Source organism: Scyliorhinus torazame, chromosome 15 (assembly GCF_047496885.1).
Source record: "Scyliorhinus torazame isolate Kashiwa2021f chromosome 15, sScyTor2.1, whole genome shotgun sequence".
Taxonomy (NCBI): Eukaryota; Metazoa; Chordata; class Chondrichthyes; order Carcharhiniformes; family Scyliorhinidae; genus Scyliorhinus; species Scyliorhinus torazame.
Genome location: NC_092721.1, coordinates 114879963 through 114905206, shown reverse-complemented (window position 1 = coordinate 114905206; position 25244 = coordinate 114879963). Strand labels below are relative to the sequence as shown.

Sequence of the window (25244 nt, the reverse complement as noted above, 5' to 3'; positions counted from 1 at the left end):
TTTTCTCTCTCCATAGACTGCCTGTACCAGTGATGGTAATTGCGACCAATAATTCCAGGCTAACTTGATTTTGATTTTAAAAAACCTTGGTACTACTAAATACTCAATACCTATCAGTATTGGAGATGTTCATGGAGTCATAGAATTTACAGTGTAGAAGGAAGTCATTTGACCCATCTAGTCTGCACCAGCTCTTGGAAAGAGCACCCTACTTAAGCCCACACCTCCACCCTATCCCCATAACCCAGTAATCCCACCTAACATTTTGGACACTAAGGGGCAATTTAGCATGGACAATCCACCTAACCTGCACACCTTTGGACTGTGGGAGGAATCTGGAGCACCCAGAGGAAACTCACGAGACACTGGGAGAAAGTGCAAACTCCATGCAGAAATTGAACCCGGATCCCTGGAGCTGTGAAGCAGCAGTGCTAACCACCGTGCCGCCCCAGAATGTCAGACAGTACTTGAGCAAACAACAGATGAATCAACATTTTGGGTGCAGGTCCACAATTGAAATATCCACTCTTCTCTCTCCACAAATCATAATGTCAGTTTTGTTATTTTATTTTTATTGCTCATTTTATTTGCCATCCATAATCTGATGCGCACAAAAAAAATTTCAGTAAATGTTTAGATAAATATTTTAGCCATCCAAATTTGATGCATCATCAGCTTTGTCTATTTTATGCAACATTAACATATAGTGTACAGGTGTGCCATTCAGTTGCTATTTACCACTATGAGAGTAATGCAAGCAAAATTATATTTTTCAAAACACAATGTTCTGAGAGCAATGTATTTGCTGTTTTCTGACAGGTTGATCCAGCAGTCAGCAGACTCCCTGTGGAACATGGCTTTTGACTTCATTCTTGACAATGTTCAAGTTGTAATGCAGCAAATCTATGGAAGCACGTTGAAATTTACATGAAAAGACAACGCTAGTGATATTTTTAAAATCTAATACACTGGAGCCTGGAGCTCCCATCTTGTGCCATAAATCCTTTGTGAAGCTCTTAAAATTTGCATGGTAGTAACACATTGTGTTTTTATGAAAACATTTCTGATATTGAAAAAACATTTTGTAGGTTTTTTTTCTTGGCAAAATTGTGTGCCAAATTCTTGTTGGAGTTGCATGTAAATAATTGTGTTGTAAAAAGTATCATGTATGTAGAATACATTGTATTTACAAAATTGTTGTTTATAAAGTTTGTTTTTTAGTGTTTACTTCTATTTAATAAAAAATGTTTGTTGTGAATTTATAACAAATCTCATCTAATTTTTTTAAGTTTGAATTATATTATATGATACATTGGCATTTCAGGCACAAACTGTTGATGCAATAAATGTCAGTAATATCGTTTAGTGAAAGTAGTTAGTTGCTACTACCTGAATCTTACTGCTCTCAGACTGAGAAATGTTTTGCATATTTCCTATGATAGTGAGCATCTATAATTTATTTACCTCAATAATAGGATATCAATACTGTAAATAAATACTAATAAAGCTGAAAAATTAGTGGTTGGAAACAATTTACGTGGTTTGAAAACAAACTGAAATGCCCATTTTCTTTCCTATGAACCCCACTCACCACCTTGGGTTGTTTACTGCTTACCAGGCTACAATTCTCCCAATAATGTCTTGTTCTGAGGCAAAGTGGGAGACATTATTCACGAAAACTCTCATTTGAGTGCCAGTGTTTAAAAACATAAGAAATAGGAGCAGGGTAGTAAATACAGCCCCCTCTACCTGCCCTGCCATTCAAGAAGATTGTGGTTGATCTTCATCATCAACTCTATTTTCATCCCCAAACCCCTTATTACTTAATTCCTTTAGTCCAAAATATATTAGTCTCAACCTTGAATATACACAATGACTGAGCATCCACAGCCCTCAGGGATAGAGAATTCCAAAGATTCGCAATCCTGTAAGTGAAGACATTTATTTTCCTGTCTACCCAAGACACTATGCCCCCAAGTTCTAGACTTTTCAGCCGGGGAAACAATCACAACATTTACCCTGTCAAGTCCGCTCGATCTTTTATTTTTCAATTGGATCTCTCTTTCTAAATGTCAGAATGTAGGCCTATTCTATTCAAACTCTCTTCAAAGGACGACCTCCCATGCCAGGAATCTGGTGAACCTTTGTTACATTCTCTTGAGTAAGTATATCCTTCCCTATGTATGGTGATCAGAGCTCTACACTATTCTAGGTATGGTCTTTGCAAAACCTTCTACAAGTCCAGCAAGACTTACAATTATACTCCAGACACTTACAATAAAGGCCGACATACAATTTGCCTCCCTCATTGTTTTATTGTAGCTGCATGTTGATTTTGTCTCATTGACAAGACAACTAATGGAACATTTTTTTCCCAAAATATTTCCAGATTATATTGTCATCTTTTTGCCCACTGCCTTAACTATACTTACCGATTCTTTGTCCTTCTCACAGTTTACTTTCCCAACAAGCTGTGTATCGTCAGAAAACTTACATTTGGTCCCTTCAAAGCCATAAATAGCTCAGGACCTGGCACTAATCCAAGGAACACTTGTAGTCTGTCAACCTGAAAATTACCCATTTATTCCTAGTCTCTGTTTTCTGTTCTATAACTAGAACCTTATCCATGTTTATTCAGGATTTATTACCCCCATCTCCATGAGCCCTTAACTTGTGTAACAATATTTTGTGTGGCACTTTATTAATGACTTTTGAAAAGCTAAGATATAATTGCAGGGAGCATTTAAGTCAAACCTGATTCTTCCTTTGCCCAGTATATATACACACGTGCTCCTATGGCAAAGGTTGCTGCTAGTGACCAGAATTGCTCGGCATCTTTCTTCTGGACACAGCAACTAAGATCATTTAACAGTGATGGAACCCTAGATTTTTCTGGTGCCTGCAAATAAACCCAATGAACCACAACTCATTAAGCAGAACTCAATTACATCAGTTCTAGCTTCAGTAGATTCTGATAATACACAATAGCGACATGTTTGTAGTATCCGTTATCAGAGATTTATTCCATTAATATATCAAATATATTACTGTTTTCCCAATATAATATATATTTGTTGCCTAAAAATATAATCTAGAATTTAGGCTGCAGATTATACATGGTACGGTTGCGGAAACCACTGGCAGAACAGCAAAGAGGATTAGGAGGGAGAAGCAGTAGTGAGATATGAGGATATTTTGCAAGGAATCAGGTGGGTTGACTACACTAGTAAGCTTTTAATTGTTATTGCAATTTAATTAAACAAGTATAAAGTAAGATTAAATCAATTAGCAAAAAACTAAAGGCAGTTAAATCATTTATCATAAAATTATATCAATGTTCAATTCATTAATCAAATCTAGAGATAATTAAAATTAAATAGCAAGGGTTTGGAATTCTTCAGTAAATTGAAATCTGAGACATGGGCAGTAAACAAGTCCCGAAAGATGTGCTGTTAGGTATTTGGACATTCTGAATTTTCCCTCTGTGTACCCGAACAGGCGCCGGACTGTGGTGACTAAGGGCTTTTCACAGTAACTTCATTGCAGTGTTAATGTAAGTCTACGTGTGACAAAGATTATTATTATTATAAATGAAGTAAAATATAGGTCAACTGCTTATAAAATAAAGTCATGTCAGCACATGGGAAGCAGCTGATTGGTGAGTAGCTGATGAGTTTTTGGTTATTTAAGTCTCAAATATATTTCTGTTAAGTCAGTTCATTGTTTAATAAATCGAGGTGTGGCAGGGTATTTTAGTCCTGTGGAGTGCACATCCTGTTCCATGCAAGAACTCTTGGAAGCGTCTCGTATCCTGGATAGCCACATATGTGGTAAATGTCAGCTGGAGCAGCTCCCTCTCCAAGATACGGAGCTTCAACAGCAGCTACCATCACTGCAGTGCATCCTCGAGGTCCAGAATCTCATGAATAACATTCCTAGATGTGATCACTTTGTCGCTAAGGGTTTGTGGACTGGTAAGAAAGAATAGGTGATTGCCAGAAATACGAGGAAGACCAGGCAGGTAGTGCAGAAGTCCCTTGAATTAATATTGGTTTGAATGATGGTTCGTCTGGAGAGTGCAACCAGCGCCAAGTCCATGACACCACAGCTGGTTCAGCTGTATGTGGTGGTGGTCGTGCAGGAGAAAGATTCGAAAAGCAAAGGGAATTTGAGAACTAGGGGACTGAACAGGCATTTCTGCTGTTATAAATTTGAATCCAGGGTGTCATGTTACCTTCCTGGTGCCAGGGTTAACAGTAGCACTGCGGTTCAAGAACGGTTTGGAGAGGATGAACAGCCAGAAGCTATGGTCCATGTTGGTACCAACAGATAGGTAGGCAGAGGGATGAGGTCCTGCAGATGGATGGTTATAGGGCTGGGAAAGAGATGACGATGCAGTACCCCAACAGTGCATGTGTATGAACACAATGTGGTAAATAAGGTCGAGGAGACCACGTAATTGGGTGCAGGAATAGCAGCTTTTTATCTGGCTCTGGATCTATTTTTGTAATCCTTTTTATCATATTTCTGCAGCATATGCTTGCCTAATCCGGGAGTTAGTACTCCGTAGTATGTCCCTAGATGATTATTGGAGGAGTGTTGGCAAAAATAAATGCCGAGGAATTATGGTGATAAAAAGGAGCAGTTGGGACTTCCGGTGCGACTATGAAGGAGTAGGTTGCACATTTGGTGGCTCCCACTCGGGTCGGAACTTTGGACCTTTTTCCCTGACTTTTTTCGGATCTGAAGTGGAAAATTGATGTTGAACGCAATTGTGAAGAGGAATCCAACATCAGTGCATGGAGAAGCGGACCAGGAATGCTCGCAAAGAAAGAAATAGGCGAACAGAGAAAGCTTGGGCTGAGGCTGCAAAGGGAGAAAGCATGGCAGAGGACCGGAGTTCTGGCTTGACGACCCAGCAGTCGACAGAGCAGTTGATGCAGTTTATACAGGAGGGCTTGGATCCGATTAAGGAGTCAACTGGAACTCAGACTGGATGCTCAAGATCGGACGATCCAGAAAGTGGAGAAGGCATTGACTGAGCAGGAGGAGCACCAAGCTGCAGTGGAGTTGGAGGTGGGAATGTTGAGAGACCAACAGAAAAGGCTCCAGGAGAAGGTGGAGGATCTAGAGAACAGGTCTCGCTGGCAGAACCTGAGAATCGTGGGTCTCCCAGAGGGATCCGAAGGAACGGACGCAGGGGCATACAGAGCGGCTATGTTTGAGAAGCTACAGGGGGAGGAGATGTTCTCCCGACCCTTGGAGGTCGACAGAGCGCTAGCGAGGATGCCGCGTGTGGGTGACCCCCCCCCCCCCCCCGAGAGCAATGGTGGTGAGATTCCACAGGTACCTTGACAAGGAGTGCATTCTACGGTGGGCCAGGCAGACGCAGAGCTGCAAATGGGAGAACAGCGTCCTGCATATATATCAGGATTTGAGAGCGGACGTGGCCAGGGGAAGAGCAGGGTTCAACCAGATACAATCGAGCCTTTTTAAGAAGAAGGTAAAGTTTGGATTACTGTACCTGGCCCGTCTGTGTTATGCACGAAGAGCAACATTTTTACTTCGAGTCGCCCGAGGAAGCGATGGACTTTGCTAGAAGGAAAGGGCTGGTAGTGGACTGAGGGTTTGGACTGAACTTTGCTGGAGTGCTCATGTGTTTTTTTTCTTCTCTTTGCAGTTATTTTTTTTTTAAAGTTTTTGTCTTTGGATGTTACTTGTAATGCCTTTTGTATTGAGTTGGGGTCTGCGGGCGAGCTGCTTGAGTTAAAATTTGCATTTGCACTGATGGGGGATGGAGGTGTGAATGTTAGATGTTTGATCTTTTTAATTTTCTTTGTGTGTTTCTTTTGGGCAATTGGATTGGGATTGTTTACGTTTGCATATGTGTCTCCGAGCGGGGGGAGGGAACAATAGGTGGGAAAATGTCTGGCGCCATGGGCAGGGGCCACCAAGCTAGCTGAGTGGGCAAGCTCACGGAAGCGCAGTGGGGGGTGAGTAGATGCTATGCTTGTTGGAGGGGGCTGTGTGTATAGTGCTGTTACTAGGGGGGAAAGGGAGGTAAACGCTCTGCTGATGGGGAGGGACTTTTGCTGTGGGACAATAGGGAGGTCGGGAACGGAGGCTGCTCTGGGGGGGGGGGCAGGCCTGCGGATGCGTGGGGCACGGGCTGGAGACTGGCCCGAGAAAGGTGATGGCTGATCAGCCGACAGTGGGTGGGTGGGGGGGGGGGGGGGGGCGAGAAGCCCCCCAACCAGGCTGATCACATGGAATGTAAGAGGGCTAAATGGTCTGGTTAAGTGTTCACGCATTTGAGGGGACTGAAGGCGGACGTGGCAATGTTGCAGGAGACGCACCTTAGAGTAACAGACCAGGTCAGACTCAGGAAGGGATGGACTCTAAGACTAGAGGGGTCGCGATCCTGATTAATAAGCGAGTGTCATTCGAAGCGGAAAGAATAGTTGCGGAAGTAGGGTGTCGGTAAATAATGGTCAGTGGAAAGCTGGACGGGCTGCCGGTGGTACTCGTGAATGTGTACGCGCCGAATTGGGATGGTGTGGAGTTCAGAAGGAGGATGTTGGGGAAGATCTCGGACCTGGAAACGCATAAGCTGGTTATGGGGGGGGGGAAGTATGATGGGGGGGGACTTCAACGCAGTCATTAACCCAGGGCAAGACCGATCTAGCTCAAGGACAAGCAGGGTGCCAGCAATGGCCAAAGAGCTAAAGGGGTTTATGGAGCAGATGGGGGAGGTGGACCCATGGAGATTTGGGCGGCCGAGAGTGGAGGAGTTTTCCTTCTATTCGCACGTGCATAAAGTGTACTCCTGGATTGACTTTTATATCCTGAACAGGGGCTTTACTGACGGGGGTAGTGGACACTGAGTACTCAGCGATCACGATCTCAGATCATGTCCCGCACTGGGTTGACCTACAGGTGAGCAAGGAGAGTAGCCAGGCCCCGCACAGGAGGCTGGACGTGGGACTTTCAGCTGATGAGGCTGTGTGTGGGCGGCTGACGAAATGTATCCAGAACTATCCGGAAGTCAACGACACGGGGGAGGTTTCGGCTGCGATATTCTGGGAGGTGCTGAAGGCGGTGGTTAGAGGGGAGCTGATCTCAATACAGGCCCACAGGGAGAAGGCAGATATAGCAGAGATGGATCGACTGATAAAGGAAATACTACAGGTCGACAGGAGGTATGCGGAGACCCCAGAGGCAGGGCTTCTAAGGGAACGACAGAGGCTACAAGTGGAGTTTGGTTTGTTAACTACAGGGAAGGAGATAGAGCAGCTGAGGAAGGCGAGGGGGGTGATCTATGAATATGGGGAGAAGGCCAGTAGAATGCTTGCGCAGTGGCTTAGAAAGCGGGAGGCGGACAGGGAGATTGGGAAAGTAAGGGACAGAGATGGGAATCTGGTCGGCAATTCAGCTGGGGTCAATAAGACGTTCAAGGAATTCTACAGCAGACTATGAGTCGGAGCCCCCAGCTGGGCCGGAGGGGATGAGCAGTTCTTCGGGGGGGCTGAAGTTCCCGAAGGTTGATGAAGACTTGGTAGAAGGGCTGGGGGCCCCGATCGGGTTGGAAGAGATAGCAGAAGGGCTGAAGGCCATGCAGTCGGGTAAAGCCCTGGGAGAGGATGGGTACCCCGTGGAGTTTTACAAAACGCTCTCTGGGATGCTGGGGTTACTGCTGATGAGGACATTTAATGAGGCAAGGAAGTGAGGGGGGCTGCCCCCAACGATGTCACAGGCCACTATGTCATTTTTTTTTTTTTATAAATATTTTATTGAAAATTTTTGGTCAACCAACACAGTACATTGTGCATCCTTTACACAATATTATAACAACACAAATAACAATGACCTATTTTATAAACAAAAAATGAATAAATAATAAATAACAAAAATGAAAACTGACCCTAATTGGCAACTGCCTTATCACAAGTAACACTCTCCAACAATATAATTTAACAGTCCAATATATAATTATCTGTCGCAACGACCTATATATATTATACAGTATATATTAACAACCCTGAGAGTCCTTCTGGTTCCTCCTCCTCCCCCCCCCCCGATCCTGGGCTGCTGCTGCTGCCTTCTTTTTTCCATTCCATCTATCTTCCTGCGAGGTATTCGATGAACGGTTGCCACCGCCTGCTGAACCCTTGAGCCGACCCCCTTAGAACGAACTTAATCCGCTCTAGCTTTATAAACCCTGCCATGTCATTTATCCAGGTCTCCACCCCCGGGGGCTTGGCTTCTTTCCACATTAACAATATCCTGCGCCGGGCTACTAGGGACGCAAAGGCCAAAACATCGGCCTCTCTCACCTCCTGCACTCCCGGCTCTTGTGCAACCCCAAATATAGCCAATCCCCAGCTTGGTTCGACCCGGACCCCCACTACTTTTGAAAGCACCTTTGTCACCCCCATCCAAAACCCCTGTAGTGCCGGGCATGACCAAAACATATGGGTATGATTCGCTGGGCTTCTCGAGCACCTCGCACACCTATCCTCCACCCCAAAAAATTTACTGAGCCGTGCTCCAGTCATATGCGCCCTGTGTAATACCTTAAACTGAATCAGGCTTAGCCTGGCGCACGAGGACGACGAGTTTACCCTGCTTCGGGCATCTGCCCACAGCCCCTCCTCGATCTCCTCCCCCAGCTCTTCTTCCCATTTCCCTTTTAGTTCATCTACCATAGTCTCCCCTTCGTCCCTCATTTCCCTATATATATCTGACACCTTACCATCCCCCACCCATGTCTTTGAGATCACTCTGTCCTGCACCTCTTGTGTCGGGAGCTGCGGGAATTCCCTCACCTGTTGCCTCGCAAAAGCCCTCAGTTGCATATACCTGAATGCATTCCCTTGGGGCAACCCATATTTCTCGGTCAGCGCTCCCAGACTCGCGAACTTCCCATCCACAAACAGATCTTTCAGTTGCGTTATTCCTGCTCTTTGCCACATTCCATATCCCCCATCCATTCCCCCCGGGGCAAACCTATGGTTGTTTCTTATCGGGGACCCCCCCCAAGGCTCCAGTCTTTCCCCTATGCCGTCTCCACTGTCCCCAAATCTTCAGTGTAGCCACCACCACCGGGCTTGTGGTGTAGTTCCTCGGTGAGAACGGCAATGGGGCTGTCACCATAGCCTGTAGGCTAGCCCCCCTACAGGACGCCCTCTCTAATCTCTTCCACGCCGCTCCCTCCTCCTCTCCCATCCACTTACTCACCATTGAAATATTAGCAGCCCAATAATACTCACTTAGGCTCGGTAGTGCCAGCCCCCCCCTATCCCTGCTACGCTGTAAGAATCCCTTCCTCACTCTCGGGGTCTTCCCGGCCCACACAAAACCCACGATGCTCTTTTCAATCCTTTTAAAAAAAGCCTTTGTGATCACCACCGGGAGGCACTGAAACACAAAGAGGAATCTCGGGAGGACCACCATCTTAACCGCCTGCACCCTCCCTGCCAGTGACAGGGATACCATATCCCATCTCTTGAAATCCTCCTCCATTTGTTCCACCAACCGCGTTAAATTTAACCTATGCAATGTGCCCCAATTCTTGGCTATCTGGATCCCCAGGTAACGAAAGTCCCTTGTTACCTTCCTCAACGGTAGGTGCTCTATTTCTCTACTCTGCTCCCCTGGATGCACCACAAACAACTCACTTTTCCCCATGTTCAATTTATACCCTGAAAAATCCCCAAACTCCCCAAGTATCCGCATTATTTCTGGCATCCCCTCCGCCGGGTCTGCCTCGTATAGTAGCAAATCGTCCGCATACAAAGATACCCGGTGTTCTTCTCCTCCTCTAAGTACTCCCCTCCACTTCTTGGAACCCCTCAACGCTATCGCCAGGGGCTCAATCGCCAGTGCAAACAATAATGGGGACAGAGGGCATCCCTGCCTTGTCCCTCTATGGAGCCGAAAATATGCAGATCCCCGTCCATTCGTGACCACGCTCGCCATCGGGGCCCTATACAACAGCTGCACCCATCTAACATACCCCTCTCCAAAACCAAATCTCCTCAACACCTCCCACAAATAATCCCACTCCACTCTCAAATGCTTTCTCGGCATCCATCGCCACTACTATCTCCGTTTCCCCCTCTGGTGGGGCCATCATCATTACCCCTAACAGCCTCCGTATATTCGTGTTCAGCTGTCTCCCCTTCACAAACCCAGTTTGGTCCTCGTGGACCACCCCCGGGACACATTCCTCTATTCTCATTGCCATTACCTTGGCCAGGATCTTGGCATCTACATTTAGGAGGGAAATAGGTCTATAGGACCCGCATTGTAGCGGGTCCTTTTCCTTCTTTAAGAGAAGCGATATCGTTGCTTCAGACATAGTCGGGGGCAGTTGTCCCCTTTCCTTTGCCTCATTAAAGGTCCTCGTCAATACCGGGGCGAGCAAGTCCACATATTTTCTATAGAATTCGACTGGGAATCCATCCGGTCCCGGGGCCTTTCCCGCCTGCATGCTCCTAATTCCTTTCACCGCTTCTTCTACCTCGATCTGTGCGCCCAGTCCCACCCTTTCCTACTCTTCCACCTTGGGAAATTCCAGCCGATCCAAGAAGCCCATCATTCTCTCCCTCCCATCCGGGGGTTGAGCTTCATATAATTTTTTATAAAATGTCTTGAACACTCCATTCACTCTCTCCGCTCCCCGCTCCATCTCTCCTTCCTCATCCCTCACTCCCCCTATTTCCCTCGCTGCTCCTCTTTTCCTCAATTGGTGTGCCAGCAACCTGCTCGCCTTCTCCCCATATTCGTACTGTACACCCTGTGCCTTCCTCCATTGTGCCTCTGCAGTGCCCGTAGTCAGCAAGTCAAATTCTACATGTAGCCTTTGCCTTTCCCTGTACAGTCCCTCCTCCGGTGCTTCCGCATATTGTCTGTCCACCCTCAAAAGTTCTTGCAGCAACCGCTCCCGTTCCTTACTCTCCTGCTTCCCTTTATGTGCCCTTATTGATATCAGCTCCCCTCTAACCACCGCCTTCAGCGCCTCCCAGGCCACTCCCACCTGGACCTCCCCATTATCATTGAGTTCCAAGTACTTTTCAATGCACCCCCTCACCCTTAGACACCCCCCCTCATCTGCCATTAGTCCCATGTCCATTCTTCAGGGTGGGCGCCCTCCTGTTTCCTCCCCTATCTCCAAGTCTACCCAGTGTGGAGCGTGATCCGAAATGGCTATAGCCGTATACTCCGTTCCCCTCACCTTCGGGATCAACGCCCTTCCCAGCACAAAAAAGTCTATTCGCGAGTAGACTTTATGGACATAGGAGAAAAACGAGAACTCCTTACTCCTAGGTCTGCTAAATCTCCACGGGTCTACACCTCCCATCTGCTCCATAAAATCTTTAAGTACCTTGGCTGCTGCCGGCCTCCTTCCAGTCCTGGACTTCGACCTATCCAGCCCTGGTTCCAACATCGTATTAAAATCTCCCGCCATTATCAGCTTTCCCATCTCTAGGTCCGGAATGCGTCCTAGCATCCGCCTCATAAAATTGGCATCATCCCAGTTCGGAGCATATACGTTTACCAAAACCACCGTCTCCCCCTGTAGTTTGCCACTCACCATCACGTATCTGCCCCCGTTATCCGCCACTATAGTCTTTGCCTCAAACATTACCCGTTTCCCCACTAATATAGCCACCCCCCTGTTTTTCGCATATAGCCCCGAATGGAACACCTGCCCCACCCATCCTTTGCGTAGCCTAACCTGGTCTATCAGTTTCAGGTGCGTTTCCTGCAACATAACCACATCTGCCTTAAGTTTCTTAAGGTGTGCGAGTACCCGTGCCCTCTTTATCGGCCCGTTCAGCCCTCTCACGTTCCACGTGATCAGCCGGGTTGGGGGGCTTCCTACCCCCCCCCTTGTCGATTAGCCATCCCCTTTTTCCAGCTCCTCACCCGGTTCCCACGCAGCTGTATCTCCCCCAGGCGGTGCCCCCCCGCCCATCCCCTCCCATACCAGCTACCCCCTCTCCCCAGCAGCAGCAACCCATTAATTCCCCCCTCCCACCCTCCCCGCTAGATCCCCCGCTAGCGTAATTACTCCCCCCATGTTGCTCCCAGAAGTCAGCAAACTCTGGCCGACCTCGGCTTCCCCCCGTGACCTCGGCTCGCACCGTGCGACGCCCCTTCCTTCCTGCTTCTCTATTCCCGACATGATTATCATAGCGCGGGAACCAAGCCCGCGCTTCTCCCTTGGCCCCGCCCCCAATGGCCAACGCCCCATCTCCTCCACCTCCCCTCCTCCCCCCATCACCACCTGTGGAAGAGAGAAAAGTTACCACCTCGCAGGATTAGTACATAAAACTCCTCTTTCCCCCCTTTTTAACCCCCCTCTTCGCCCCCCACATTCGCCCCACCACTTTGTTCAAACGTTCTTTTTAATAACCCGCTCATTCCAGTTTTTCTTCCACAATAAAAGTCCACGCTTCATCCGCCGTCTCAAAGTAGTGGTGCCTCCCTCGATATGTGACCCACAGTCTTGCCGGTTGCAGCATTCCAAATTTTATCTTCTTTTTATGAAGCACCGCCTTGGCCCGATTAAAGCTCGCCCTCCTTCTCGCCACCTCCGCACTCCAGTCTTGATAAACGCGGATCACCGCGTTCTCCCATTTACTGCTCCGAGTTTTCTTTGCCCATCTAAGGACCATTTCTCTATCCTTAAAACGGAGGAATCTCACCACTATGGCTCTGGGAATTTCTCCTGCTCTCGGTCCTCGCGCCATCACTCGGTATGCTCCCTCCACCTCCAACGGACCCGCCGGGGCCTCCGCTCCCATTAACGAGTGCAGCATCGTGCTCACATATGCCCCGACGTCCGCTCCCTCCGCACCTTCAGGAAGACCGAGAATCCTCAGGTTGTTCCTCCTTGCGTTGTTCTCCAGTGCCTCCAACCTTTCCACACATCGTTTCTGATGTGCCTCATGCGTCTCCGTCTTCACCACCAGGCCCTGTATGTCATCCTCATTCTCGGCTGCCTTTGCCTTCACGACCCGAAGCTCCCGCTCCTGGGTCTTTTGTTCCTTCTTTAGCCCTTCGATCGCCTGTAGTATCGGGGCCAACAGCTCTTTCTTCATTTCCTTTTTGAGCTCTTCCACACAGCATTTCAAGAACTCTTGTTGTTCAGGGCCCCATGTTAAACTGCCACCTTCCGACGCCATCTTGGTTTTTGCTTGCCTTCCTTGCCGCTGTTCTAAAGGATCCACTGCAATCCGGCCACTTTCTCCTCCTTTTTTCATCCGTATCCAGGGGGGATTCCCTTCTGGTTTACCGCACAGTGTTTTTAGCCGTCAAAATTGTCGTTGGGGCTCCTATCATGAGCCCAAAAGTCCGTTTCACCGGGAGCTGCCGAAACGTGCGACTCAGCTGGTCATCGCCGCACCCGGAAGTCCGACCACTATGTCATTTATCCAGAAGTGGGATAAGGACCCGGAGTTATGCGGGTCCTACAGACCGATCTCCCTACTAAATGTAGATGCCAAATTGCTGGCTAAGATCTTGTCCTCAAGGATTGAAGACTGCGTTCCGGACGTGATTTGGGAGGACCAGACGGGATTTGTGCAGGGGAGGCAGTTGGTGGCCAATGTAAGAAGGCTGTTGGATGTTATCATGATGCCTCTAGAGGGTAGGGACATAGAGGTAGTGGTCGCAATGGACGCAGAGAAGGCATTTGACTGGGTGGAATGGGATTATCTGTGGGAGGTACTGGGGCGGTTTGGATTTGGGCGGGGTCAGGCTGCTGTATCAGGTGCCCGTGGCAAGTGTTAAGATGAACAGGCTGGCATTGGGCTAATTTAGGCTGCAGTGGGGGACGAGGTCGGTGTGGGAGCGAATAGAGGCAGCATCTTGTAAGGGCACTAGTTTGGGGGTGTTGGTAACGGCGTCTCTGCCGTTCCCGCCGGCACGCTACTCCACCAGCCCCATGGTGGTGGTGGCCCTGAAGGTCTGGGGGCAATGGAGGAGGCATGTGGGGGTGGAGGGAGCATCGGTCTGGTCTCCAATCTGTAATAATCACCGGTTTGGCCCGGGGAGGTTAGATGGAGGGTTCCGGAGGTGGTAGAGAGCAGGGATCGAGAGGATGGCGATATGTTTATAGAAGGGAGCTTTCCCAGCTTGAGGGAACTGGAGGTGAAATTTGAACTGACGGGAGGGAATTAATTTAGGTATCTGCAGGCGCGAGACTTCCTACGCAGGCAGGTCTCAACCTTCCCACTCCTTCCACCAAAGGGGATACAGGATAGGGTAGTTTCCAGAGTGTGGGTGGGAGAAGGAAGGGTTTTGGACATTTATAAGGAGCTTTGGGGTCAGAGGAAACACAGACCGAGGAGCTGAAACACAAATGGGAAGAGGAATTAGGTGGAGAGTTCGAGGCCGGTCTCTGAGTGGATGCGTTGAGCAGTCAACACGTGCATAACATGTGCCAGGCTCAGCGTGATACAGTTGAAGGTCATTCACCGGGCTCACATGACAGTGGCCCGGATGAGCAGGTTCTTTGGAGTGGAAGACAGGTGCGGGAGGACCAACGAGCCACGTTCACATGTTTTGGACATGCCTGAAGCTTAGGGGATTCTGGCAGGGGTTTGCGGACGTCATGTCCAAAGTATTGAAAAGAAGGGTGGCACCAAATCCAGAGGTGGTGATTTTCAGGGTGTCGGAAGACTCGGGAATCCAGGAGGAGAAAGAGGCAGACTGTCATGATATCCACATCAGCATATCATGGTGCAATCACACACACACTGATGGACAGGTAGTTGGACCAACCAACACACACACAACATCGCAGCCAATCACCAGTGAGAGCACACGCACTATAAAACAGGGAACACCACAGTTCCCGCTCATTCTACCAGGAGATAGCTCAGAGCACAGAGCTCACAGCGTGCCACTCAGACATAGACCATGTGCTGAGTGCGTCATCAAAATAGTGATAGGGCTGCATCCACAGGTTAGCTGGTGAAGCACGAACCTAAGCCAGCAGTTAGTAGTTGTCGTTGTTTAAGACAATAAAACAGAGTTGTACCATCTACAGCCGTGTTGGATCATTTGTGCATCGGAACACCCAACACGACACAGACGTTCTGGCCTTTGCATCCCTGGTAGTCTGGAGACAGATATTATTAGCTTGGAGGGACTCAAAGCCCCCAAAGTCGGAGATCTGGCTATCTAACATGGCTAGCTTTCTCTGTTTGGAGAAAATCAAGTTCGCCTTGAGAGGGTCACTGTTTGGGTTCGCCCGGAGGTGGCAACCGTTCATCGACTTCTTTAGGGAAAATTATCCGTCAGCAGAAAGGAGGGGGGGGAGGGGGGGGGAGGGGGGGGGGGGGAGAGCTGCTGCTGTGTGGGTAGTTTAGTGTAGAGTAGGAGGCTAGAAAAGGTGGGACCTGTGAGAGGGGAAGACGGCTTTTGGACTATGTTTATATTTGTATGTACACTTTCTTCTGTTACTGTTATAAAACCATAAATACCTCAATAAAATGTTTACAATGTTGATTCCTCGGCTGAAGCTCACACTCAATCCTTGGAACACCAGCTGCATGGTATGTCAGTAATGATGGATGATATGGAGAACCGAGACCAGAGAAAGAATGTCTGGGTTGTCGGCCTGCCAGAGTGAGTGGAGGGTAAGATTCCGATTGTTTTTTGAGAGCTGGCTACCTCATTTCATTAAGCTGGATGTGAAGGCTGGACGTTTCAAGTTTGAAAGGGCACATTGTATCCTGTCTTTGATGCCGAGGGACAATCAACATCCCAGGCCTTTAATCATTTGATTCCACAACTTTAAAGATCACCAGAAAGTTCTGGAGGTGATGAGGTGTGGTAGGACCTGGCTCCACGAGGGCGCAAGAATCTTCCTGTTCCAGGACATCTCCGCAGCGACGCCCCTCAAGCTAAGTTAGAAAATAGCTTAAGGCAGCTGGAGTGAATTATGCTTTGCTTTATCCTGCGACCCTGAGGAGATATCCAATGACTCCGTTAAGTGCTTTGATAATCCAGCTAGTGCCTTGGCCTTTGTAAAATCCATTGTCAATGTTGATTATTCTTTTCTCTAGTATGTACGTACTGTGTATGTTCCCTTGGCCACAGAAAAATACTTTTCACTGTATTACGGTATCTGTGACAAACAAACAATCAATCAATGCAGGAGGTTAACACAGCTCGGATGGCTCTTGATTCCTTGCTGACCCAGTGGACCGAGAGGAGTCTAAAGTTTGCAAAGCAAAAATTTGATGAATTCAAGAACAAACTGAATAAATACTTGGCTTTATTGACTAAGAAGAGGACTGATCCTAGGGCAAACACGTCTGTGTGTAATTCTGGGGTAGACTAATTAAAACCAAAGACATTAAAAGGGCATTTAGGGATTTTTATGTGGAAATATATAATTCAGGCCAGTCTGGAGATGTATAGACGAGTATGGAGCTCTTTTTCTCTTCCTTCGAGCTTCCTACAGCTGATGAAGATTAACGATTGGTCCTTAATCCTTCTATCTCTAAAAGAGGTGGCCATTAACCAGGCACGGCCCCAGGGCCAGATGGTTTTCGGTGTGAGTTTTGAAGGGAATTTCACCTATTAATAGATCCGTTAATTGGTATGCGCTGTCATTCATTTGCGGCAGGTTTTCTACCACCATGCTCCAGGGAGTGAATATTTCCCTGATTTTAAAGGCAGGCAAGACCCTGGAGGAGTGTACCTCATACAGGCCAATTTCACTACCAAATGCGGATTGAAATTGTTGGCTTGACGACTGGAGGGAATTCTCCTGGTGATCATCAGGGGAACTAGATTGGGTTCATAAAGGGTTGGTTTTCTAGCACTAATGTCAGAAGGTTACTGAATGTGATCCAGGTTTTCCAAAAGCAGGCTTTGGATGGGTTAGTGATCTCCCGAGATAGAGAGAAACCTTTTGATAGGGTGAAATGGAGTAACTTGGTTTATACATTGCGCAAATTTGGGTGAGAAGGTTAAGTGGATTCAGGTGTTGTATCACAGGCCAGTGGCAGTAGTGCTCACGAATAGTTACAGATCTAAGAATGTTGGCCTTCAGAGAGGGACTGGGCAGGACTACCCCTAATCACCCTTGCTGTTTGCATCAGCCATAGAGCCTCTGGAGGAGGCTATTGAGCAAGATCCTTTGATATTTGGGCAGGGCTGCGGGGGGAAGCAGAGAGCACATTGTGTTGATGACGTGCTGCTGTTTGTATCAAAGCCAGACATTTCAGTTCCCTGCTATTATTGAGATGGTTACAAGATTAACTTTACAAAAGTCTGAGACAATGCTGGTGAGAGGGTTGAGAGGTAGACCACCTCCCTCCCCTTGCTAATTTCCCTTTCAGGTGGTCCCTGTCGGGGTTTACTTATCTGGCAGTTGTAATCACCCCCCTTTTCAAACAACTACACGGGGCTAATTTCCCTCAGGGAATTTGTCGATTAGGAGGGACCTGACTCATTGGTCCTCTTCTTTTAAAAAAATATTTTTGTTCTCCTTTTTCACATTTTCATCCAAATTTAAAGCCATCAACAATTAACAGTAACAAATACAATGTCAAACCCCTGATCAACAATCCCCTCCTCCCACCAACCCCGAAAATTTTAAATACAAACATCAAATAAAAGGATTCTGGAATCCGCCATCCACCCATACATAGTCATCAACAACATACACAGCCCAACACCCCCATCCCCATCCCAACATCCCCCCCCCCCCCTTAATGTTCGATGTCATCCAATTCTTGAAAGTGCATAATGAACAAAGCCCATAAATTGTAGAACCCTTCCACCCTTCCCCTCAACTCAAACTTCACCTTGTCGAGTGTTAAAAACTCCAACAGATCCACCCCGCCAAGCCAGGGCACAGGGTGGAGACACTGACCTCCACCCCAACAGGATCTGCCTTTGGGCGCTCAGCGAGGTGAAGGCTAAAACATCTGCCTCCGCACTCGCTACAACCCTGGCCAATACGATACCCCGGATATGGCCTCCAGAGGCGCCAGCTCAAGCCCCACCTTCGAAATTACCCTGAAAACCTCCCTCAATACCCTTCCAGTTTTGGACAAGACCAAAACATATGAACATGGTTTGCCCCAAAGTCTGTGGCAACACCCCCTTCCCTATTGCCTCCTCAAACATCCCCACCATCAGCGGCACCAACTTATCTTTATATTTCTTGAAATACTCCACCGGAAATCCATCTGGCCCTGCTACCTGCCCCTACTGCATCCTCCCAATCACATCTTTTATCTCCTGCTCCGCTATCGCCCCGTCCAATATGTCCCTATCCCCCTCTCCCAATCTCGGGTATTCCAAACTATCCAGGAATTCCTGCATCTTCCGATTCCCCCTAGGTGACTCCGATCTATACAACCTCTCATAAAACTCATCAAACACCCTATTAATCTGATACGAAGCCACCACCAACTTTCCTGCCTTATCCCGTACCTGAACAATTTCACTCACTGTTGCCCCCCGCCAAAGCTGGCCTGCCAACATGTGCCTTGCCTTCTCTCCATATTCGTAAACCGCTCCCCTTGCCTGCCTCAATTGGTACACGCCTTCCTTGTAGACAGCCAATCAAACCTCGCCTGTAACTCCTTCCTCTTTTCCAACTTCACTGGATCCCAGTCTCCTGCATAACTCGTCTACCTCCAACATCTCATCTATTACCCTTTGACGTTCCACCCTCTCCTCCTTATCCACCTTTAACGCCTTAAACGAGGTCACCTCTCCCCTCACCACCGCCTTTCGAGCTTCCCAAACCACCGCCTACAAAACCTCCCTCGTACAATTGAACCCCACATAATCCTCGATTACTTTCCCAATCTTGTCCCTCGGTCCCTCAACAGCCCCACATCTAATCTCCACCCCGGCCACTGCACTGTCTCCCTCTACAACACCATATCCACCCAAAGTGGCGCATGATCCGATATCGCAATTGTCGAGTATTCCAATCCCTTGCCCAGCCAACAGCGCCTTCCTCACCACAAAAAAGTCAATTCGCGAATAAACCTTGTGGACCGAGAAGAAAAAAAGATTACATCCGTTCCCCCGGGTGCAGAAACCTCCAAGGGTCCACCCCTCCCATTTCTGCCATTAGTCCAGCCAACGCCTTCGCTCCACCCTGGCGAGACAAGCGAGTGCGGCCGTGACCTGTCCGATCTCGGCTCCTGCATCAGGTTCCAGTTCCCTCCCACTATCAATTCATTTGAATCCAAGTCGGGAATGCCCCACACACCTTCTTCACAAATCCTACAACATCCCAGTTGGGGCCATACGCACCTACCAGCTCCACCAGCCTCTCCTCCAATGCCCCTGTCACTATCACACACCTGCCTCGCTGGTCTGCAACCACTTTCTCCATCTGGAACCATACTCTTTTGATAACCAGGATCGCCAGCCTTCGAGCCCTACGATCCAATCCCAAATGAAACACGTGGCTGACCCAGCCCTTCCTAAGCCTCACCTGGTCCTTCACCCTCAAGTGAGTCTCCTGCAGCATCGCCACATAGGCCTTCAAACCTTTCAGATGTGCCAGCACCCTTGATCTCTTGACTGGGCCACTCAATCCCCTCACATTCCACATAACTATCCTAACCATGGATCTCTCACCCCCCACCCTTCTTATCCACCTTCATCGTAACACCAGACCCTGTCCCATGGGCCTGACCCGCCCCTATCCATTGTTAACATCGAACACCCACCCCCCTCTCAGAATCCCCTTGCACTTCCTCTCAAAAAACCCTCACCTAGTATCGATCCCCTCACCGCCCTCCCCCCCTTTCATACCTCTTAAACCCATTGAAACCTGCTCGCCAGGCTCCAATGTCCATGGCCCCTCCCCCCACCTCCCCTCCGTTCACTAGCCGACATAAGTTAGCTAGCGCTGGGAGTCCCCACCCAAGGCTTTTCCTCCCCTCCCCTCCCGCCTCGTCCCAGGAAAAAAAAAGACCAAACCCAAACATCTCAATAAAATAACATAAAACTGTCGCAACAAAGAATGACAATTAAAAAACTTAAACTCTATAACAGCGAAGTAAATAAAGAACAATGTAGATCAAAAAAATGTTTTAAACATTTATACACTCTCCCAACTCCCCATTCACAGTCCACAACCCCTCTTCAGTTCATCTTCACTTCTGTCCCAGGCCTTCTGCCTTCACAAACACCTCTGCCGCCTCGAAGTAGAAATCTCTGGCGTTGTAGGTCACTCTCAGGTTCGCTGGATACACCACACCAAATCGCACCCTACTGTTGTATAATGCTGTCTTAACTCAGCCGAAAACCGCTCGCCTCTTTGCCAGCTCCACTGTCAAGTCCTGGTATATGCAAACTCCAGCATCAGTCCACTGCACCTCCTGCTTCTGCTTCGCCCAGTTCAACACCTTCTCCTTCTTGTGGTACTTGTGGAAGCAGATGATCACTGCCCTTGGCGGCTGTTTAACTCTGGCTTCGGCCTCAGTGGCCGATGGGCTTGGTCCAGATCATACCGGGAGGGCGCCACCCCCTCCCCCCCCCCCCAACCCACCATCAATTCCGCCAACACCTTGGCAAAGTACTCCGTCGCCTCGAGCCCTCTACCCCTTCGGGCAAGCCCACAATCTCAAATTTTGCCGCCTCAGGCAGTTCTCCAGGTCCTCCAGCTTTACTCGAAGCCCCTTATTGGCCTCCACAGCTCATCCCCCATCGGCGTGAGCTGATCACTCTGCTGCGACATGGATGCCTCCATTCTCTTTATCTTCTCACTCTGCTCCCTCACCTCGACCGATGCCTTTGCCACAGTTGCTCTCAACAGGGCAAATGCCTCCTCCACCAACGTCTTCAAAGCCACCATCTCCTTCCTCAATGCCTCCATGTGCTTTGCAAACTGCTTCTCCAGCTCCAAAGACATCACCTAGGTCATCCTCTCTGCTGTGAACAGTGCGTCCCCACCTGGCAGCCCAGCCTCCGCTATCTTGCTAGCTCCCTGCCTGGCCCTCTCACTCGACGGTGAATACTCACTCCCTCCCTTCTTCACGGCTGTTTTTCTTAATCCTTTTGAAATCCTTGTATATTCCTTCATTCAATCATTCGCAAATTGCCTCCAGGACCAGGACTAGGGTCAGCACAGTAGCACAGTGGTTAGCACAGTTGCTTCACAGTTCTAAGGACCCAGGTTTGACTCCGGCTTGGGTCAATGTGTGCGCGGAGTCTGCATGCTCTCCCGTGTTTGCATGGGTTTCCTCCCACAGCTCAAAGATGTGCAGGTTAGGTGGATTGGCCATGCTAAATTGTCCTTGGTGTCCATAAAGGTTAGGTGTGGTTCCTGGATTACGGAGATAGGGTGGAGGCATGGGGCTTAAGTAGGGTGCTCTTTCCAAGGGCCGGTGCAGACTCGATGGGCCGAATGGCCTCCTTCTGCACTGTAAGTTCAATGATTCTATGACTGGACTTTAAAACTCCTAAAGGCACGCCTCAAGCAGGAGCCACCCAACATGCGACTTCCCCTCTACATGCCACCACCGTAAGTCTCATTGGTCCTCCTTGCCAGTATCGCGTTTGGGTAGGATTGCATTGATTGAGAGGAACGTTTTGCCTAAATTGTTGTACTCCTTGTAGATGTTTCCAACCTCACTGTCTGCTAGGGCCTTAAAGGTGTCATATTCTGTGGACAGCTGAAGTGAACAATGTATTACAGAATATCTAGTTTAAATAATTTATTATGAAACAACTGTGTCATAAAGATAACTAGGAACACTAATTAACGATTGTGGAGGTACTGCAAAAAAAATCTACCCTCCAACGTGACCTACTCCCAACACCCCAGCCACTGGGTCACGTGGTGGGTGTACACTGCCACCTAGTGGTCAGAGGTCGTGTATAATCATGTACAGAATTGCTTTATGCTTATCATCACATCCCCTTTCCTTTGGAAAATGAAACTATTTACATACATTAGATTATTTTTACATTTCACCATGATATGCATAACTATTTACATGATTAGAATTTTTACATTTTTACTGTCGCAAGTTCAGTCTTTCTGGCTTGCGCCTTATCCTTGTAGACCTTCTAAGTGTCTGCTGAACTTGCAAAGCTACTTCATCTTCTTTAGTGTTTGTTGTTTGTGTTTGATATACTTTGTGTATCGATGTATCTCCCTTTTGTTGTATTTGTTCCATATGTTCTTCAGATGGTTTAGGACTTTTGCATGCTTCTTCTGGTGGTTGTATCATAACGGTTTGATGCGTTTCGGAGACATTGGCAAATCTCTGTGGATTTGGCTTGAAATCTCTCCCTTGCTTCCTTTCTTGACAGAGTAGCCGCCTCTCTGCTTCTGGATGAGCAGATTCTCCAACACTTGAAACTAAAGCAGTTTGGACCATGTGCCTTTTGTTTGCTTCCCGCAGTGTGCAGACGTTCTCTCTCCTGCACGTGTGCAGTTTCGTACCATTGTGCCGATATCTCGGATGATACCCGGCCAATATACCGTGTCTTCGGCCCTCTTTTTACATTTTCTTTCTTCCCGTGTGCTCTTCATGGCGTTTGCTCAGAACCACCGATCTTACAGATTTTGGAATTACCACTTTTTTTTTAAGCAACACTCCATTGGCAACACTTAACTTTGCTCTCACGTTGTAGAAACCGGAGCAGGATTCTCTGGGCCATCCTTCGCGAAGATATCTTCTCACCTGCTGCAATACTGGGTCCTTCTTGGTTTCTTCTCTCAGTTTGACACCGATACAGGTCATCCAGTGTGTAGGTTCTTTACTCCGCTTCTTTACATATACTATTGAATTAACCCAGTCAGTAGGCAATTCAATGCACTTAATAACACCCAATGAAGTTATTCTTTCTAGCTCCGCCTTTAGTTTATCCCTTAATGGTGCTGGCTCACGTCTCAGTGCATGAATCACAGGCTTCACATCTTCCTTTAATTGAAACTTGTACGTGTATGGTAACGTATCAAAACCTTGGAAAATTTGAAGGATGAGGGCTTGGTGCAGCACTTCTGCACTGTAGACTCGTCTGACTAGCTGCATTCCTCACACGCCTCTACTCCAATCAAAGATTTGCAGTCCGCTGCCACCACGGAAAATTTCAACTTGTGAATTTTATCTTTTACATCGACATCAAGCTCACATGCTCCTAACGATAGGTTTTACCATTGTAATCTCTCAGCAATACTGTTCTGATAACCTTCGCCCCAGGGTATTAAAGGAGGTGGCAGCAGAGATAGTTGATGCATTGGTTATGATATTTCAAAATTCCCTGGATTCAGGAAAGGTCCCAGTGGAATGGAGCATGCTAATGTGATGCCCCAATTCAAAAAGGGAGGGAGGCAAAAAGTAGGAAATAATAGACTGGTTAGCTTGACCTCTGTGGTTGGAAGTTGCTGGAATCAATCATTAAAGAGATGACTGAACATTTGGACAGACAAAGCTCAATCCACCATTGTCAGCATGGTATTATGAAGGGCAAGTCATGCATGACAAATTTGCTCGAGTTCTTTGAAGACGTAACCAGCAAGGTGGACAATGGGGAACCTGTGGATGTGGTATACCTAGATTTCCAGAAGGCATTTGACAAGGTGCCGCATAAAAAGCTGATCGAGAAGGTGAGATCGCAGGGGATTGGGGCAGAGTACTAGATTGGATTGAGGATTGCTGACTGACAGAAAGCAGACGGTCAGGATAAATGGGTCCTTCTCTGGCTGGTGAACTGTAACTAGCGGGGTGCCGCAGGGGTCAGTCCTCGAACCTCAACCTCATCTATATAAATGATCTGCAAGCAGGAAAAGAGTGTAACATAGCATAATTTGGGGATGATACAAAAATACGTGGGAAAGCAGGCAGTGAAGAGAAGATAAAGAGTTTAGGTGCGGACATAACTTAGCTAGGAGAGTGGGCCAAAATTTGGCAGATGGAGTTTAAAGTGGATGCGAGTGGTTATCCATTTTGGCCAAAAGAAAAAGAAAGGCAAATTATCTAAATGGAAAGCAGATTCAAAATAAGTCTGGGCAGAGTGATCTGGGTGTCTTTGTTCATGAATCACAGAAAGTCGGTATGCAGGTAAACATTTAATTAAAAAATGGCAAATGGAAAGTTAGCGTTTGTTGCAAAATGACTGGAATATAAAAGTAGAGAAGTGCTGTTGCAATTGTATATGGTGTTGGTGAGATCACATCTGGAGTTTTGGTCTCCTTATTTGAGGAAGGATGTGGTGGCATTTGAGGCAGTTCACCAGATTGATTCTGGTGATGAAAGAGTTGATGTATGAGGAGAGATTAAACAGTTTGGGCTTCTACTCGCTGGAGTTTAGAGGAATGAGAGGGGATCTGATCAAGGGATATAAAAAGTAAATGGAGACCAACTGTTCCCCCTTGTGGGGCAATCTGAAACAAGGTCAGAGATATAGGTTGAGAGGTGGTTGATTTAAAACTGAGATGAGGAGGAATTACTTCTCGCAGAGGGTGATGAACTTGTGGAACTCACTACCCCATAGTACGGTGGAGTCGGACTCATTAAATGGTTTCAAGAAGGATATAGATATTTTTCTAACACAAAATGGGATAAAAGGATATGGGAAAAAGGTAGGGAGGTGGATTTGAGACCCAGAAGAGATCAGCCATGATCTGATTGAATGACGGAGCAGGCTTGAAGGACTGAATTGCTAACTTTTGCTCCTAATTCCTATGTTCCTAAATAGAGAAAACAAATCCGGAGGGAAAAGATTCAGAACTGATAAATGAAAAGGAGAATGTAAGACTGACAGAAAAATACTGCTCTAGACATGGAAGGAAATGATTATTGGTTTCAGACGTAATAGCTTTCCCACTGAACTTGAAAATAGTTTTCAGGCATCCAATTGGAATGCTAAATTTTTGATCAAATTAAGGAAGAAATTAAAATAAATTGGATAGAAAACGTCAAGTAGAAGGAAAAATAAATGGAAGAGAAAAGAAAAAAGAGAAGAAATGAGGTAGGAACAATGTTAAAACCATGAAAAAAGACTGCATGAAGCAATGCATATCACAGATACTACCAAGTGCCTCAAATGAGAAATTAAAATCAACACTTTGATTGTAAATCATTCCTCACATTTATTGAATTTGGCTTCAGTTGAAGGGCAGAAGAGTCCAGCCAAAGACATAATCAATGTGACTGATCAATCTGGCAAAAGGGAAAGTTATGGAAGATGTCCATCAGCCTTTTAAACATTCTTACTTCTAGATTAACGGA

The 25244-nt window shown here is 47.4% G+C and overlaps 1 protein-coding gene across 2 annotated transcripts in view; it reads left to right on the top strand.

Annotated features, from left to right (window-relative positions):
• rev1 (REV1 DNA directed polymerase) overlaps positions 1 to 1269 on the top strand; it is a 232101-nt gene extending 230832 nt beyond the window's left edge. For both annotated transcript variants that reach the window (XM_072476592.1, XM_072476593.1), the window contains one exon: positions 820 to 1269. In XM_072476592.1, coding sequence (XP_072332693.1) covers positions 820 to 931 — 112 coding nt within the window. In that variant the 3' untranslated portion in view covers positions 932 to 1269. The remainder of the gene's footprint in view (positions 1 to 819) is intronic.
• Positions 1270 to 25244: the final 23975 nt, after the last annotated feature.